Source organism: Callospermophilus lateralis, chromosome 7, assembly GCF_048772815.1.
Source record: "Callospermophilus lateralis isolate mCalLat2 chromosome 7, mCalLat2.hap1, whole genome shotgun sequence".
NCBI classification, from domain to species: domain Eukaryota; kingdom Metazoa; phylum Chordata; class Mammalia; order Rodentia; family Sciuridae; genus Callospermophilus; species Callospermophilus lateralis.
In genome coordinates, this window is record NC_135311.1 from 2,336,185 (window position 1) to 2,355,303 (window position 19,119).

Sequence of the window (19,119 nt, forward strand, 5' to 3'; positions counted from 1 at the left end):
TGTATATATAATGGATGATGGATGGATAAATGGATATGTATGTTTAAGTGTAATGGAATGTCTGACCTCATCCTAAAACGAGTGATTTTGGGGGCAGAATGAAGCAGGGGAAGTGTTGAGAGTTTAAGGGATAGGAGACAGATCGTGTCCATTCCTTAATCTTTAGTTGATAGGAGTCAAAAGTTAACGGATCACCTCAGGTCTTAGAAATCATTTCCTCAGATAGGTGCATATAATGAGAATGTTAGTTCTGGCTGAAATATAGACTCAGGGAGAATCTAAGGAGGGTAAGTCAGTTGGTAAGATGAACTAGGATTCAAGTTTTAGCTCAATTTGTCTCTTACTAATACATTTTCCCCCTTTTTCTTTGTCTCTCTCTCTTTTTTTTTTTTTTTTTAGAATTTTAATATTTATTTTTTTAGTATTTGGCGGACACAACATCTTTGTCTGTACGTGGTGCTGAGGATTGAACCTGGGCCACACGCATGCCAGGCGAGCGCACTACCGCTTGAGCCACATCCCCAGCCCATCCCTTTCTCTTTTTTAATTTGAGGAATCCCCAATCAACCAAGGGTCTTATGCATGCTAGGTCCTGCCACTCAGCTACACATTCAGCCTTATTTTTCCTAAGTATTTGACTCAATGTGATTGGTTCTGTTTTAGCATTTAATATTTGTGTGTTGAGTTTTGTGTTTTTTTTTTGTTTGTTTGTTTTAATATTTGAATCAGGGTAAGCATCCATTGAAGTCCAAATGCCTGTCCTTCCATTTCATATTGCTTATTGAGTATATATTAGGAATGGATCAACAACAACAAAAAAACAGTAAACTGGGTATGGAAGCACACTCCTGGAATCCCAGCAACTGTGGAGGCTGAGGCAAGAGGATCACTAGTTCAGAGGCAGGCTTAGCAACTTAATGAGGCCAAAGGGATGTGGCTCAGTGGTAAAGCACCCCTGAATTCAATCCCTAATTTAAAAAAAAAAAAAAAAATTTGAAAACACTTTTTAAAGGGGGCACAGCACATACTTTGTAATCCCAGTTCAGTCTGAGGCAGGAGAATTGCAAATTCAAGATTAGCCTCAGCACAGCTGGGCTCAGTGTTACATACCTCTAATCCTGGTGGCTCCAGAGGCTGAGGCAAGAGGACCACAATTTCAAAGCAATTCAGCAAGACCCTAAGCAACTTACCAGGACTGCATCTCAAAAAGTAAAAAAGGGCTAGGGTTGTGGTTCAGTGGTAGAGCACTTGCCTTGCACGTGTGAGACCCTGGGTTCCATCCTCAGCACCACATAAAAATAAATGAGTAAAATAAAGGTATTGTGTCTAACTACAACTAAAAAATAATTATTAAAAAAATAAAAAACAGGGCTGGGGATGTGGCTCAAGCGGTAGCGCGCTCACCTGGCATGCGTGCGGCCCGGGTTCGATCCTCAGCACCACATACAAACAAAGATGTTGTGATAGTAAATATTAAATATTAAAATTTTTAAAAAAATAAAAAGTTGGAGAGAGTGAGGCTGTAGCTCAATGAAGGAGCGTTTTGCCTAGCTTGTGTGAGGCAGTGGGTTCCATTTTTAGCAAATAAAAATAAGTAAAATTATTCTGTGCATCTACAACTAAAAAAAAAAATAATGGGGATGTGACTCGGTGATTAAGTGCGCCTGGGTTCAATTCTAGGTACCACCTCCACCACCAACAAAGAAATTTAGCCTCTCCAATTTACCAAGACCCTGCCTGCAAACAAAAAAACCTACTGGGGTTGTAGCTTAGTGGTAGAGTGCCTGGTTTCAATTCCCAGTACCTCCCCCCACAAAATTTAACCTTTTAAAAAAGTTACATATTTCAGATTCTAATTAAAGTTCCAATTTTAAGGCAGTACTAGGGATCCCTAGGATCAAAGAGGTAGAAAAAGACAAGGATCTGTGAAAGGGCTTAAGGGAAACCAGTGTGACTTCTCCCTTTTTTTTTTTTTTTTTTTTTTAAGAGAGGAGAGAATTTTAATATTTAGTTTTTAGTTTTTGGCGGACACAACATCTTTGTATGTGATGCTTAGGATTGAACCCGGGCCGCATGCGTGCCAGGGAAGCATACTACCGCTTGAGCCACATCCCTAGCCCCAGACTTCTCCCTTTTTTAGACATAAGCAAACTACCCCAGACAAGGGAAGTTGTTAATTCCTGGAGCAGGATAAAATCTTTGGAAAAAGACTGGGCTATGGCTCAGTGGTAGAGTGCTTGCCTGGCATGTGTGAGGCCCTGAGTTCAATCTTCAGCACCGCATATAAATATATAAAGTAAAAAATCCATTGGCAACTAAAAAAAAAAAAAAAAAAGCCTAGCCTACACCTACTTTGCTGCTTTAAGTGCACATTATATCGTGAGACTTGCAAGTTAAGAGAATTGAATAGTTATTAGTGTTTCTTGATTAATGCAGATCCCAGGGGCAGGGGACCTATTGTTTATCACAAATGTATGTATAAATAATTTATACATTACTTCAAAGATGTATTCATTGAATAGTATCTGAAAGCAGTATTTTTTTATTATTCACTATGAAGTACCTAAAATGAGACTACTCCTTGTCAGATCACTCTTCCCTGTGCTTTAGGGCATTCTTTTTTTTAATATTTATTTTTTTAGCTATAGTTGCAAACCACACCCTTATATGTTTGTTTGGTTATACGTGGTGCTGAAGATCAAACCAAGGGCTTGCACATCCTAGGCCAACCCTCTACTGCTGAGCCACAACCCTAGTCCTGCTTTAGGGTATTCTTGCTGGGCATGGTGGCACATGTCTGTAATCCCAGCGGTTCAGGAGGCTCAGACAGGAGGATTGCGAGTTTAAAGCCAGCCTCAGGCTGGGGATGTGACTCAAGTGGTAGTGTGCTCCCCTGGCATGCGTGCGGCCCAGGTTAAATCCTCAGCACCACATACAAACAAAGATGTTGTGTCCACCGAAAACTAAAAAAAAAAATAAATATTAAAATGAATAAATAAATAAAGCCTCAGCAACTTAGCGAGGCACTAAGAAGCTCAGTGAGAAACTGTCTCTAAATAAAATATACTGCTGGGGATGTGGCTCAGTGATTGAGTGCCCCTGAGTTCAATACCTGGTACCAAAAAAAAAAAAGCTTTCTTGACCACACAGTATTGAGCATTATGTTCAGTAAACATTACCTACTTATTTTAAAAACTTAAAAGTAAGTTTTAGAGGTGAGGAATCTAAAGGCATAGAATAAAAAATTTGCCCAAGTTTATAAGCAGTCAGTGGTGGAGCTTAATTTGACAAACCATGGTTTGTTTGAATAGAGCCAAATGCAGCTACTGCCTTTTTTGGTAAAATGAGTGGATAAAGAGAGATGTACTCTTCAATGTCGTTCTCAGGATAGATCCTATATTGAAATGCTGTCATTAATATACCGTGAACTTAATCAAACTCTATTTCAAACCCTTTTGAACAGCTTTAATAAGGTTTTTTGTTGTTTTTTCTCCTTTGTAGAGGTTTAGAAAAGTTGTTTTGGTTTTTGTTTTGGTTCTGAGTATTGAACCCAGGGGCTGTTAACCACTGAGCTTTTTTAAACCCTTTTTACAAATTTTAGGGTTTTCGCCTGGGGATGTGGCTCCAAGCGGTAGCTCACTCGCCTGGCATGCGTGGGGTGCTGGGTTTGATCCTCAGCACCACATAAAAATAATAAAGATGTTATGTCCACCGAAAACTAAAAAATAAATATTAAAAAATTTCTCTCTCTTACAAAAAACAAAAAACAGGGTTTCGCTAAATTGCCCAGGCTGGCCTTGAGCTTGCAGTCCTCTTGCCTCAACCCATTTAGCTGTGACTCTAGTTTTCTGCCACTGTTTCCAGCTTTTCTTTCTTTTTTTTAAGAGATAGGGTCTTTGGAGCTGGGGATATAGCTCAGTTAGTAGAGTGCTTGCCTCACATGCACAAGGCCCTGGATTCAATACCCAGCACCACCAAAAAAAAAAGAGAGAGAGAGAGAGAGAGAAGGTCCTTTCTAATTTTTTTCTTTTATCTGTAGTGGGGATTGAACTTGGGGATTCTCACTCTACTGATGAGCTACTTCCCTCCCAATCCTCACCCCTCTTTTTAATATTTTTTTGGAGGGGTGGATACTGGGGATTGAACTCAGAGGCATTCAACCACTGAGCTACATCCCCAGCCCTATTTTATATTTGATTTAGAGACAGGGGCTCACTGAGTTGATTTTGCTGAGTCTGGAATTGAACTCTCAATTCTCATGTCTCAGTCTCCTGATCTGCTGGGATTATAGGCCTGCGCCACCCTACCCTGCAATAGGCTTCTATTTTGAGACAGGGTCTTGCTAAATTCCAAGGCTGGCTTAAAACTTGAGATCCTCCTGCCTCAGCCTCCTGAGTTGCTAGGATTACAGGTATGAGCCATAATGCCCAGCTTAGTTTTTAATACTTAACAGAATTTATAATCATTCATTCTTTAACTCTGCATTTAATAAAAAGAACATATTTGGCCAGGTGTGCTGGTACACATCTATAATCCCAACCACTGGAAGATGAGAGAGGAGGATTGCAAGTTCAAGTCCAGCCTCAGCAATTTAGGCCCTAAGCAACTTTGCAAGACCCTGTCTCAAAATAAAAAAATAGAAGCAATATGGATGAATGGCAAAGTGTCCCTGGGTTAAATGCCCAATTAGAAAGGAAAACTAACAAGGCTGGGGCTCAGCAGTAGAGCACACGTCTCACATGTGTGAGGCCCTGGGTTCTATCCTCAGCACCACCACATAAATAAAATAAAAAGGTGTTGTGTCCACTTACAATTAAAAAAAATATTTTAAAAAATTTGTGCTTACTCTTAGGTTAAGCATAGTTATTATGTACTATATATGATCATATATAAAGTTGTACTTTTTTAATATTAAAATATCATGGGTATTGGGAGGATTTGCAATAAAGATCTATGAAAGAATCTTTAGGGGCAACCATAAAACAAAACACTACTGTTCTAGTTGCTCAGGTAAAAACCCTTGACTTTGTCCAATGTGCTGACATTTACAAGTAGTCGTAGCTCCTTGGGCAGGAGACTGAGGCAGGAGGATTGCTTGAGCTCCAGGAGTTTGAGATCAGCCTGGGAAACATACTAAGACCACATCTCCAAAATGAGCAAAAAAACACCAAACCATTGGTGCTACTTTTGATTCATTTGTTTTTCTCATTCCCAACATAAATCTGTGAATAATCCTTTGAGCTCTACTTCAAAGTATATCCAGAATTTTTTTTTTTTTTTTTTTTTTTTGATACCAGGGATTGAACTCAAGAGCATTCGACTACTGAGCCACATCCTCAGTCCTATTCTGTATTTTATTTAGAAACAGGGTCTCACTGAGTTGTTGAGAGCCACAGCCGAGTCAGCGGGCCACCAAATGCTGCAGTCTGGCTGGAGGTCAGGAGCCACTTGTAGGTTCAAACAGGAAATCCTTTATTGCCCGAACTCCCCAGGAACTCTCTCACCCTCCACCAGGCTCCTGGAAAACTCCAAAGTAGCAGCAGGAGCCTCCCCATTGCCAGACAGCAGGGGTCTATATACAATTGAATACACAGCCCAATTGCCCTATATACAACTGAATACACAGCCCTATTGCCTCCCTATTGCCAGACAGCAGGGGTCCATATACAACTGAATACACAGCCTGTTTAAATCCAGCATCATCCAGTCACAGCAATTATACACAGCTTAATTTAATTATCATCATCTTAATGGCTCCATGGTGTCACCTCTCAACCACTCCTTCTGGCAAAATGTTAGGCTCCATCCTGACTAGGCTGAGTTGGCTTTGAACCCATGATTCCCCCATCTCAGCCTCCCTAGCTGCTGGGGATTATAGGAGTGTGCCACTGTGCCCAGCCTCAGACTTTGATGTCACTTGTCATTACTTATTTCATTATCCCTCTGGCCCAATTCTTAATTGGATTACTCAGTTTCCCAATTAGTAGCTCTAAAGTCTGTTTTCAACCTAGCAACCAATGCAATCCTTTTATTTATTTATTGTTTAAATATTTTTAGTTGTAAAGACAACTAACTTAATTTTGTTCATTTATTATTATTATTATTATTATTATTATTATTATATTTTATTAGTTGTTGATGAGCCTTTATTTATTTATATGTGGTGCTGAGAATCAAACCCAGTGCCTCACACATGCTAGGTAAGCGCTCTACCATTGAGCCACAACCCCAGCCCTATTATTTTTAATGTGGTGCTGAGGATTGAACCAAGTGCCTCACCCATGTGAGGCAAGCACTCTGCCACTGAGCCACAACCCCAGCCCCCAGTGTGATCTTTTAAAAAATATATATAATTTTTAGTTGTAATTGGACACAATACCTTTATTTTATTTTTATGTGGTGCTGAGGATCAAACCCTGTGCCTCACACATTCTAGGTGAGTGAACTTCCTCTGAGCCACAACCCTAGCCCCCAATGTGGTGGTGCATGCCTATAATTCTAGTGACTTGGTAGACTGAGGCAGGAGGATCCCAAGTTCAAGGCCAGCCTCCACAATTAAGTGAAGGCTAAGCAGTTTAGGAAGTGGGGAGGAGGGTGGGCTGGGGATGTGGCTCAGTGAAAAAGCATGAGGGTTTAATCCCAGTAGCAAAAACATCACATGAGCCTGACATAGTGGCACATGCCTGTATTTGTAGTACTCCAGAGGCAGAGGATAACAAGTTGAGGACAGCACTGGGCTATTAGTAAGACCCTATCTCAAAAAAATATAGCTCACTGGTGTTCAGTCCCCCATACCACAAAACAAAACCAAAAAACCCAAACAAAACATGACAGGATAGTCACCATGTAATTTCTTTGCTTAAAACTTCTCTCACTAAAAGAGCTTCCTATTTCAGAATTGTTAAATAAAATTTATAGGAGGCCACTGGTTTGCACTAAGCCCACAAAACAAGGGAAACTAAAGTTACTCATGCTAAAAAGATCCATGTCACAAAATGAAACTGTTGTTTATTTAACCTTTCAAGAAATCAGGATAATAGCCAAATTTCCAAATAGGTCATTCATAGCTAGCATGAAAAGGAAAGCATCCTGCTTTAACTTTTACAAGAATTTGAATTGAACAATGTTTTTTCTTCTATTTCTGCCTTCCTCAGCCCTTTCTGATTAATAATGACAGACTTTTCCCTTCAGCTCATTAGAACACTCATATTGGGGCTGGGGATGTGGCTCAAGTGGTAGCGCGCTCGCCTGGCATGCGTGCGGCCCGGGTTCGATTCTCAGCACCATGTACAAACAAAGATGTTGTGTCCGCCGATAACTAAAAAATAGATATTAAAAAATTCTCTCTCTCTCTCTCTCTCTCCCTCCTCCTCCTCCTCCTCTCTCACTCTCTTAAAAAAAATTAAAAAAAAACAAAAAAACTCATATTTTATGGAATGAAATATTGCCTGGTTTTAACCATAAAGCCAGTTAGTCTTTTTTTTTTTTTTTTTTTTTAACTGTGGATTGAACCCAGCAGTGCTGTACACACTGAGCTACATCCCCAGTCCTTCTTTATTTTAATTTTTATACACGGTCTCATTAAATTGCTTAGGGCCTTGCTAAGTTGCTGAGATAGGCCTCCAGTTTGTGATTTTTCTGCCACAGCCCTCCTACAGGCATGTGGTATTGTGCATAGTTAGTTTTCAAATTTGTTGAAATTTTGTCCTCTGGTAAAGTCCTTAACAGTGGCCTTCAAAGCCCTACCAGGAAATTTTCCCCTCTCCAACTTAACTCATCTTGTACCACATGTCCCCTTCTCTTATTCTCTTCCAAACTGGCTTCCTTGTTCATTTCCTGTGTTAGGGTCTTTGCACTTAGCGTTCCTTCTGCTATCCTGTCCCCTCTTATATCTGCTTGCTCATCTTTTTCTCGGGGTCCACATCAGATATCATTTTCTTTCAGAACCCTTGCTAGTTCACCATACCACTTCCCTTCACATTCACTTTCTTTCTCTGTCACACACTCTCTACACCTTCTGCTTTCTATTTCTTTCTTTTTTTCTTTCTATTTCTTTATACAACTCATTATGCACTGAAATATGCTTGTTTAAGGTCTCCTGCCACTAAGCACCAAACGTTTTTTGCCTATTTTACTGTTACTCCCACAAATCTCAAACAGCATTCCAACATTCAACAACTTTTTGTTGAATTAATGCTAGACGTGAACTTGACAAGACTCCTTGCCTCACGAACCATATTGGGGAGCCATAAAATACTTAAAATTGCACTGTACAGTGGGAACACATGAACCTGCAAATCTGCCCAGAAGATCTACATAAGCCGATATAATGGAATGATTGGTTTTTGGCTGTGCTCATCAACCGATATTTAAGGCTCTTGTAAAACTATAATGTAGTAAGTAAGCAATTGAGATCGTAACTGGCCAAAATGAAGTCATATATTGCCAATCATTCTTTCCTCGCTCCAAATGTTTAACAGGGAAAATTTTTTGTTTCACTTCCTCAATTATTTCCTCTTCCTACAACTGGATTATGCAGCCGACTGGCTGGAATGGTATCGTCCAGGGGAGCCTGTAATGGACTGTTCTAGGAGTCTGCGTAGTGAATGGCTCGTTGGACCCGGCACATGCGCATCTTCTGCGGCGCTGCAAGATGGCTGCCAGCCATTTTGTCACGCGTCGGTGCCCCGTTAGCGATGGCAGCAGCTGGAGACGCCAAGAACTAACAGTGAACTTGGAGCAGTGGGAATTTCCTGGCCCTGTTGTGTGAGCGAAACAGCGACAAGAGAGCGATCCCGCGAGGAAGCGAAAGGCGGAGCGGAGTGTTGGGCCCCGCCCTCTAACCTCTCCTTAGATTGATTAGCTCCTTCCTCCTTCCCTCTGGGTTTTTACTTTCAGTCCGCTGCGCGCAGATCTGCTGCGCAGGCGCACAAATAATCGAAGCGTTTCCTTGGCCCTGAGGGTTTGCGGACTCCTGCGCGCGCTTCTCGAACTCTTCCCTTGATTGGTCAGATTACCCCGCCATCACGCCTCCCTTTGCTTTCAAGGTTGAGGAGGAAGCGGGGGGGCGGGGCCAGGCCGCGCGTGCGCGATGCTGTTGCTGTCCCTTTGGTGCTATTGCGTTGCAAAAAAAAATCCTGACTAGGTAGCCTTGGGCCTTTTCTGTGCAAGAGAATCTAAGGAGAGAGAAAGATTTCTGCAACTGAAGGGACAGTCGGGGAATATTAAATTTAAGATATTAACGCCCGCCCTGGCTCACAGGAGTGTGGTGATAGGGGTGAGTAAGGGCCTTAGCGTTGAGAGCCGAAGAGTAAAAAACCATTAGTCTCGGCGCCAGGCGTTTTGAAAGGCTTCTGTTTTCGTCGTATTTCTCTCCTGACTACTGACTGGTTTAAACACGACCCCTGAACAAATATCGATAAACCTTCGAGCCCGCAGCCCCACCTTGCAGCGCGTAGGAGCCGCCAGCGTGCCGGGCAGCGAGCCCTCCCCTCCGTCCCTCCAGGAGAGCCTAGCGCGTGCACTCCCCCGCCTTCTGGCCTCCCTCCCCGTCTACGGCTTCCACGCACTCGCAGTGATTGTTTTGCCCGCTCCCGCCGCCGCCGCCGCCGCCGCCAGAGGAGCAGCAGCGCTTGTGCAAACCGGGAAGATGGCGGCCGGCGGCGGCGGAGGCAGCAGTAAGGCCTCCTCCTCGTCAGCCTCTTCGGCAGGGGCTCTGGAGTCCTCGTTGGATCGAAAATTCCAGTCGGTAACCAACACCATGGAATCCATTCAAGGCTTGTCGTCTTGGTGTATAGAGAACAAGAAACACCACAGCACTATCGTCTACCATTGGATGAAGTGGCTCCGGAGATGTGAGTTGTTGGGCGCCCGGGACGGGAGGCTGGGAGGTGGAAGGAAGTACGGCCCGCAACGCTCGGGGCTTCCCCGCGGAGCCGCTGCGTTCGCTCGGGCTGGTTCGCCGGGAAGCTGGGACCGACCTCCCCAGCCCGGGCCGGGCTGCCCCGAACCGCAGGAGGTCCATTTCTTGGATATTTTCTTGCCTCTGACTTGGTGTGACCTTGGGCCGTTGGGCCCAGAGCCTTCCAGATGTTCCCCTTTCAGCTCAGACGGAGCTTGCGAGTGGGCTGCGCGTTCCCCTGAGCCCCACCGAGATTGTCGCGTCCGTTTATTTCCTGTAGGCCTTGCTGTGAGTCGTCTCCGGTTCTCCTGGTGTAGATCAGGGACGTTTCAGCATGGGAAGTCCACTCACTTAGCCAGACGGTGCTAGACCGTTTCGTGTTTTCTGCTGAGCTGAAAGTTGTGATATGTAGTGAGGATGGCCTTATCTGGATGTCCCTAAAACTTGTGATGTGTGCTGAAGGAGGACTCACCTGGATAGGTGTTACAGGAAACAGCATGAGCTCTGCGTGGATCTGGGGCGACCGACTACCTGCTCTCCTTTTACCTGTGTTTGCTGCAATAAAATAAAGACTTATTGATACGGACCAGAAACAATTGGGATAGTTAGTGTCATCATTAAGACCTTATCGTGGAAGGCATATTTGGCTACTTTTTAGATACCTGAAGTATAGAATTTATTTACTTATTTTTCTTACAGTATTGAATTTGTTTTCATAGGTAATCAAAACGGGAAACGTGCTTTTTAAAGCATATGATACTTTTTTTTCCCCTTAGTTACTGTTTTTTTGCCTTGGTATGTGTGTGTTTCCCCCCACTTTGGTGCTGTACTACAGAAAAGAGGTCCATTCAGCATGGATTTTTCCAAAAGATTTCAAATTCTTTAGGAGAAAATGTGGAGAAGTCACTTCCTGCTGAGAATAGAGGGTTAACCCAAACTTCACATACATCTATTTGAATTTTAGTTTGCTTTCTCTCTATAGCATGTTACCAGTGAGACTGGTCATTCAGTTATTCTTACTTCTTATCCTACTTCTGGCATTGCCCCTGCAGTGTTTTGATTTGTCTTTACCTTGGATAAAGCTTGAAAAATTATAGGTCCAATGCTTCAAACCATTTGTGTTGGAACTTGGATTTGGAAACATTTCTTATGGTTTTTTGAATAATAATACTAAAAATTTAGTTAGTAGAGAAAGACAGGATTAGTTAATCTCTTTGCCAATAGCAGATCAAACCTAGAACATTGGAACCTAGAACATCAAATAAGCTAGCAATCATTATCAAAGACTTATCATGTGTCTAGTATGGGCCCGACATTTCATTATTCCATATAATATACTTTATAATGTACTGAGAAGTGGTGTTTGTTTGTTTGAGTAATGAGATTGAACACAGGGGTGCTCTATCTTTGAGCTTCTTTCCCAGCCCTCTTTATTTTTTATTTTAATCCAGGTTCTCGCCAAGTTGTCCAGGCTGGCCTGGAGCTTGCCATCCTCCTGCCTCAGCCTCTCTAGTAGCTGTGATTATAGGACCATGCCACTGGGCTCAGCTGAGAACTAGATTTTTAACCATGGTTTTCAAAAAGAGCACATTAACGCTCAGAAATGTCAGGTTGCTAATGGTTACTCAGTAAAATTTTGTAGTTGGGAACTGGCTCCACCATTAACTTTGTAAAATAATGTTTAATGTACTTGGTACACCACAGGGAGCAAACAGTGCTAATGTGAGCACGAGAACCAGTTCTCCACTCTGTCTTACAAAGTTTTTACTAAATTATGCAAGCATTTTATATTTCCTGCTGTTCTGTTCTACTGCTTTAATTCTTATGATTACATCCTTTGCAAGAATAAGGTGGTCCCTGTCCTTACCTTGTGGGATCATAAATGACAATTACCAGATGTTTTTTCCCAGTCAGTAATAATGTGATACACTGGAGCCAGAATTTTTCTGCCTGTGTTGATACCATGTACTATGTCTGAGCTTATTTCCTCTGTTGATATCTTAAAAGTGAAAAAATGATTGCTCTAAGAAGGAAATAATTCAGCTGAAGTTTGTTCTGTATAGTTTGTGTAGTTCTTTAACTATAAAAGCTTTTGACTTTATTAAACCTGGTATGATTTTCCTAGGGGAATGGAATTTAACTTTCTAAAATGGGTAGGGGTAATTCATAGTCATTTTGTACTTACAAAACTTGATTATAAATAAAGTCTTTTTTTTTTTTGTGCTGGGGCTTTATGCATAAGAGGCAAGCACTGTACCAACTGAGCTATATCCCCAACCCTTAAATAAAGACTTTTGAGAGACCTATTCAAATGAGTGGTGAAGGGTACAATGAAAATAGTTTGTGTATTGGACCACATTTTCATTTAATTTTATATTTCTTTTTTTAAAATCTTTTTCTTTCTTTCTTTTTTTTAGTTGTAGATGGACACAATACCTTTATTTGTTTTTATGTGATGCCGGGAATCGAACCCAGTGCCTCATCAAGCTAGGCAAGTGCTCTGCCACTGAGCCATGTCCCTGGCCTCTTAATTTTATATTTCTTTACAGTTAGACTTACATTAGTTTGAATTTGGTTGCTAAGTCTACTTTAGACAAAATTGTGAAGTAGGTATTTGAAATTTCTAATCTTTCTGTCCATTTTCCTGATGCCACTTTTGCTTTTTTTTTTTCTCTCCTGACATCCACGATTTAGTAATTCAGATCTCTATGTAATTTAAGTAAATGCTATTCCAGAGATTTTTTTTTTTGTGTGGGTGTGTGTGGGGGGGGACAGGTACCACATCTTCAGCCCTATTTTGTATTTTATTTAGAGACAGGGTCTCACTAAATTGCTTAGCACTTCCCTACCTTGCCTTTGCTGAGGCTGGCTTTGAATTTGCAATCCTCCTGTCTCTCAGCCTCCTAAGCCGCTGGGATTATAGGCATGCGCCACGGCACCTGGCTTCCAGAGATATTATTTTATTTATTTAATTTTTGTGGTGATGGAGATGTAACTTAGAGTCTCCAGCATGCTGTTCAAGTGCTCTATTGAGCTACATCCCCAGTCCTCAGCGTTCTTTTCATTTTAATCATTGATTTAATAATGTGTCATAAGAGACTTTTATTCACCAAAAAGAAAAATAAATTATAAAGGAAATAATTTACTGAAAGCAAGTGTGCTCTCTGAAGATCCACACCGATTAACCAGTTTTCTTCATACATTTTAAAATTTTGCTTGCTGTAGTGTTTATTGTCTTTTTTTCTTTGTTTTTTTTCTTTTTTTGGTACTGGAGATTAAACCAAGGGTTTAACTTTTGCATGTTAGGCAAGCACTCTACCCCTTCACTATATCCCTAGCTCTCATTTTCTGATTTCAAAAAGTTATCTTTCAGTAGTATAAGCAGATGGTTATTTTAAAATCTTTTCTCTGCTTTAAAACCCTCCCTTGATACCTCATTGCAGCAGCATTAAGTTCTAAACTTCTTTTACTGTGGTCTACAGCATAAGACCCTATACTTAACTGCTCTGCATGCTTCTTAGTTCTTTTCTGATCCTACCTTCTCTTCATTTAGATCTAACCTCAGATATTATCTCCTCAGAAAGGTCTTGTTCACCTTCAGTTGCTATTATGTCATCTTATTTTCAGTATATGAAATCACTTATTACATGTTTATTGTCTATTTTCCTTTGTCAGATGACAACCTGTGTTTTGTTTATTGCTATATCTCCAAGCAACTAGAACAGAATGTGGCATTTAGTAAAGCAATCATTAAATATTTATCAACAATGGTGTGAAATAATCAGATACTTGAGGAACAGAATTGCTTTTTTTTTTTGGTGTTGAGGATTGATCTCAGGGGCATTCGACCACTGTGCCACATCCCTAGCCCTATTTTTTATTTACAAAAATGTGCAGGTTCTGGATGTGGCTCTTACAGGGATGTGATATGCAATTTGACCTGATTATCATTTCTATACTTCATTCTTCTTTCCCATTTTTATTCATTTGTTTCTTTTCTTTCATTTTATTTTTGTTACTGGTGATTGAACCCAGGGGTACTTAACTACTGAACTATATCAGCAGCCCTTTTTTCTAATTTGAGACAGGGTCTTTCTAGTTGCTTGGGGCCTCTCTAATATTGCCAGTGCTGGCCTTGAATTTACCATCCCACTGCTTTAGCCTTCTGAGTCACTGGGGTTACAGGTGTGTGCCGTCATCCCTGACTTCTTCCCATTTTTAATGTATAATGATAATCAGTATGGAAAAGTAGAAAAACATAGACTTTGGAATTATACCTAGGTTCAGATCTTAACTCAATCCCTTCATCTTGGGTGACATACTATGTGAGGTACTTAAACTGTGATCCTTAATTTCTCATCAATAAGTAGAGATAATAATGATCTTTCATAGGATTGTTATCTAGGTATAAGAAGATAATGCATGTATTTTAGCACGCAACCTAGGACATAAAAAATTGAAATTATTTACTATGATAATTCAGGTGAAAATAGTCTTAAAATCCTGAATATTCAAAATAAATTATGACAGAACCTTGTTTTGGGTACAGTGGTAGAATTTACATTCTTGGTTGGTAGAAGATATGTTGGACTAGACTCCCTGAAGTGATAGTGAATGTTGCAAGTTCTCTGAAAAACTAGTAGAAAAAAATGTAAAATACGGGGCTGGGGATGTGGCTCAAGCGGTAGCTCGCTCGCCTGGCATGCGTGCAGCTTGGGTTCGATCCTCAGCACCACATACAAACAAAGATGTTGTGTCCGCTGATAGCTAAAAAATAAATATTAAAAATTGTCTCTTAAAAAAAATGTAAAATACTATGTTTATGATACCTCTATTTTGTCTTCTTTCTTTCTTTTTCAGCAGAGGGAATCTATTTTATTAATATAGTTTTATATAGTAACAAATGATCTTGGTTTGGGTTTTGCAGTTTGATAAATCCTTTTGTAATTTATGGACTTTGTAGTGTATCCTAGAACCCAGGATTTTATTCAGCAGTTGATCCTTTTTAGCGCCTGTTTCACCTTTTTTTTTTTCCTTTTTCTCAACATTGTGTTTCCATCTACAATGTTTATTTCTCTAAATCTTTTAACAATTAAAATACTCTCAATAAAAATAAGTATCTTTATGATTTGCTGTATTTTGTCTTATTTCTAATTATTAAATACTTGGTCTGTTTTGGAGAGCTGTGTGAGTTTAATGATTTTTTTCAGGAAATAGTAGAAATGTGATTGCTACTTAGTTGTAGAACACAAAATCTGTTGATTTCCCTTAAGGTATTTTTCTTTTAAAATATTTATCTTTTAGTTGTAGTTGGACACAATACATTTATTGTATTTATTTATTTTTATGTGGTGCTGAGGATCTAACCCAGGGCCTCCCATGTGCTAGGTGAGGGCTCTACCACTGAGCCACAACCCAGCCTTTAAGCTATTTTTGATATAAATTTGATATACAAAAATAAAGAGGTAATGACACTACCTTTCTTTTCATCACCCCACTTCAGTACTTATCAACTCTATGGTCAGTTTTTTTTTTTTTTTAATTTTTAATTTTCATGGATATCTTTTACCCCCTCCTCTTCATTACTTTGAAGCAAGTTAAAGTACAGTCTATTATGTTTTTCACAAAAGAGACAAACAGAGTAGAAAAATAGTCATAGAGGATTTATTTGTTGCAGAGGTCTACAAAGTGCAGTTACTTTTTTTTTTTTTTGGTGCCAAGGATTGAACTCGGGGGCACTCAACCACTGAGCCACATCCCCAACCCTGTTTTGTATTTTATTAGAGACAGGGTCTCATTGAGTTGCTTAGCACCTTGCCATAGCTGAGGCTGACTTTGAACTGGAGATCCTCTTGTCACAGCCTCCTAAGCCTCTGGGATTACATTCCCGTGCCACCACCCCCAGCTCTCAGTTACATTTTTTATCCATGGTAATGTTCTCTCAGTTTGAGTCTCATGAACTTTAAGTGGATCATGAAGCTGGTAATAATTTTATAGCTAATGTTTGTTAAGTGCTTACTATGTGCCAAATGTTCCTAAGCATTTTACACATACTAATTCTTTCAGAATTAAATTTTAAAAACATTGTCCTCACAATTTTTAAAATAGGTATTATAAACCCCATTTTACAGATGACAAAATAGAGGCACTGAGAGGTTAAGTAACTTGCCTCTGGTTTCAGAGCTAATTAATAGTGAAGCCAAGATAAACTCAGGCATTCTTTTTTTTGAGAGAGAGAGAGAGAGAGAGAGAGAGAGTTTTTTAATATTTATTTTTTTAGTTTTCGGCAGACACAACATCTTTATTTGTATATGGTGCTGAGGATTGAACCCAGGCCACAAGCATGCCAGGCGAGCGTGCTACCGCTTGAGCCACATCCCCAGCCCAACCCAGGCATTCTTGATGTAGAGGGTGCACTTTTAGTTAATATACTACATAGCCTTTCCTATTCATAGAATATTTTCTACAGTGCAGAAAACCTTTGATAATATGCTTCTTTATTCAGGCTTAGGCCATATAGAATAACTGGAATGTTGAGATTTTAATTTTTTTTTTTTTTTTTTTTTTTTAGTTGTAGGTGGACACAATACCTTTATTTTATTTATTTTTATGTGGTGCCTAGGATCGAACCCAGGGCCTGATAGGTGCTAGGCAAGTGCTCTACCACTGAGCTACACAACCTCAGCTCCATTTATTTTGATTTTTAAATTGGCACATAAAAGTTATATGTATAGATGGAGTACAATATGATGTTTCTATACATAGATATTGTGTAATGTTTATTTATTTATTTAAAGAGAGAGAGAGAATTTTTTTTTTTAATATTTATTTTTTAGTTCTTGGCGGACACAACATCTTTGTTTGTATGTGGTGCTGAGGATCGAACCCGGGCTGCACGCATGCCAGGCGAGCACGCTACTGCTTGAGCCAAATCTCTAGCCCCTGTGTAATGTTTAAATCAGGGTAAACATCTATCTTCTCAAACATTTATTATTTCTTCATAGCAAATATCAGGGTTTTTAAATATTTTTCCCCCTTCTGTTTTTTGCTGTTGTGACAATCATTTTGTTGTTGTTGTTTAATAGAAAAAGGGAAAACAAGTTGAACACATTTAAAGTGTCTTCTATATAAAAGCCTCTCTAAATAAAAGGTTTATTTAGATGAAATAATTAAGAGGTTTTTATGGCAAAACATTTGAATGTATTATGATCAGTGAAGAGTTCAGTCTGCTGTTTGTATATATGTATATATTATTATTATTATTTAGTGGTAGATACTGGAGATTGAACCCAGGGTCCTGGGAATGGTAGGCAAGTACTCTACCACTGGGGTACACCACCAGCCTGCTCTTTTATATATGATATTCCACTAATCTGAGGGCCTGGGACCATTTTCTCGAGTTTGGCCTCTGAAATGTAGCCTGTCCTTTTTTGTTGTTTACATTCTTTGTAATCTTATCCTGTGTTGCAGATAGGTGGGCTAGTCTTGTAGAGTATAATGATGTTTTAATTATATATGTATACAAATGAATAACACAGGTGGACTAAATACAAATTCTGACTTAAGAGTTCTAAGATGGATTTTGCTTACAAATCACTAGTTTACTTTTAGTTCTTTCAACAGTATTTATTTTTAATATTTAAAGCGTTTAAAAATATTTTAGTCCACAGCAGTCATACATAATTATGAGATAAGTATAATACTGCCTTTTTTTTCTTCCTTTCTTTTGTGTGTGTGGGGGGAGGGAGATACTGGTGGTTGAATCCATGGGCACTCTGCAGCCTTTTTTATTTTATTTTTTTTTAAACATTCATTTTGTAGGTGGATACATATTTTATTTTTATATGATGCAGTGCCTCACACAAGCTAGGTGAGTGCCCTTTCCTCTGAGTCACAGCCCTAGCCCTTTTCATTTTTAAAAAAATTTTTTTAGGTTGTTGATGGACCTTTATTTTATTTGCTTATTTATATGTGGTGCTAGGAATCGAACCCAGTGCCTCACGTAAGAGGTGAGGGCTCTACTGCTGAGCTACAACTCCAGCCCCTTAGCCCTTTTCATTTTGAGACAAAGTCTCACTAAGCTGTTGAGGCCAGCCTTGAACTTGTGATCCTCTTGTCTTAGCCTCCTGCATCACTGGACTTAACAGCTGTGCACCATTTTGCCTAGCTCTATTTTTTTAAATATTACTTTTGAGGGGAGTAGATACCGGGGATTGAATTTAGGGGCATTGAACCACTGAGCCACGCCCCCAGCCTTTTGGGGTTGTTTTTTTTTATGTTTATTTTTTAGTTGTAGTTGGGCACAATACCTTTATTTCTCTTATTTATTTTTATGTGGTGCTGAGGATCGAACCAGAGCATTGCACTGCTGAGCTACAACCCCCGGTCGTGCCCCCCCCCTTTTTATTTTTTATTTTGAGATGGGATCAGACCCAGCGCCTCACACTTGCCAGGTAAGTGCTCTACCACTAAGCCACAATCCCATCCCCCTAAAGATTTATTTTTTTGCAGTGCTGAGAATTGAACCCAGAGTCACACTCATGCTCAGTGGTAAAAGCTCTACCACTGAGCTATAGTTTCAGCAAATATATTTTTATTTTTAATTGGCACAGAGTAACTGTACATATTTTGGGGGTATAGTGTGACATTTTAGCACATTTATAATATATAATGTTCACATCAAGGTAACTGGCTTATTTGTCACCTCAGACATAATTCATTTCTGTATGTTGGGAACATAATATTCTTTCTACTAGGTATTTTGAAATATACAAGCGATTGTTTTCAACCATAGTCTCCTTACTATGTTATAGATCCTTAAAAGTTATTCTTCCTGCTAGGCACTGTGGTACATGCCTATAATTCCAGCAGCTCTGGAAGCTGAGGGAGGAGGATCATAAATTCAAAATCATCCTCAGAAAATTAGTGAGGCCCTGAGCAACTTAGGAAGACCACTATGGCTCAGTGGTTAATTGCCCCTGGGTTTGATCCCTGGTATTTAAAACAAAAAGTTATTCTTCCTCTCCCACTGTACTCCTGATTTGTTAACCCTTAACAAATATTTATTGAGCAGCTGTGCCAGGCACTGTCTCAGCACTGGGAATACCAGAGGGCAAACAAAAATCTTTATCGTAACAAGAGTTTATACTTTAGTAAGAGGAGATAGGCATCAAAGATAGTAAATAAGTGATAATAAATGTATCAGAAGGTGATAAGTA

General features: G+C 39.8%; 1 protein-coding gene across 6 annotated transcripts in view; it reads left to right on the forward strand.

The window, feature by feature from the left end:
- The first annotated feature begins 8,856 nt into the window (after nt 1–8,856).
- Rprd2 (regulation of nuclear pre-mRNA domain containing 2) overlaps nt 8,857–19,119 on the forward strand; it is a 95,089-nt gene continuing 84,826 nt past the window's right edge. For 2 of the 6 annotated variants that reach the window (XM_076861760.1, XM_076861761.1), the window contains exon 1: nt 8,857–9,854. In XM_076861760.1, the coding sequence (XP_076717875.1) occupies nt 9,650–9,854 (205 nt within the window). In that variant the 5' untranslated portion in view covers nt 8,857–9,649. The remainder of the gene's footprint in view (nt 9,855–19,119) is intronic. The other 4 variants (XM_076861762.1, XM_076861763.1, XM_076861758.1 and 1 more) reach the window with 2 other exon arrangements.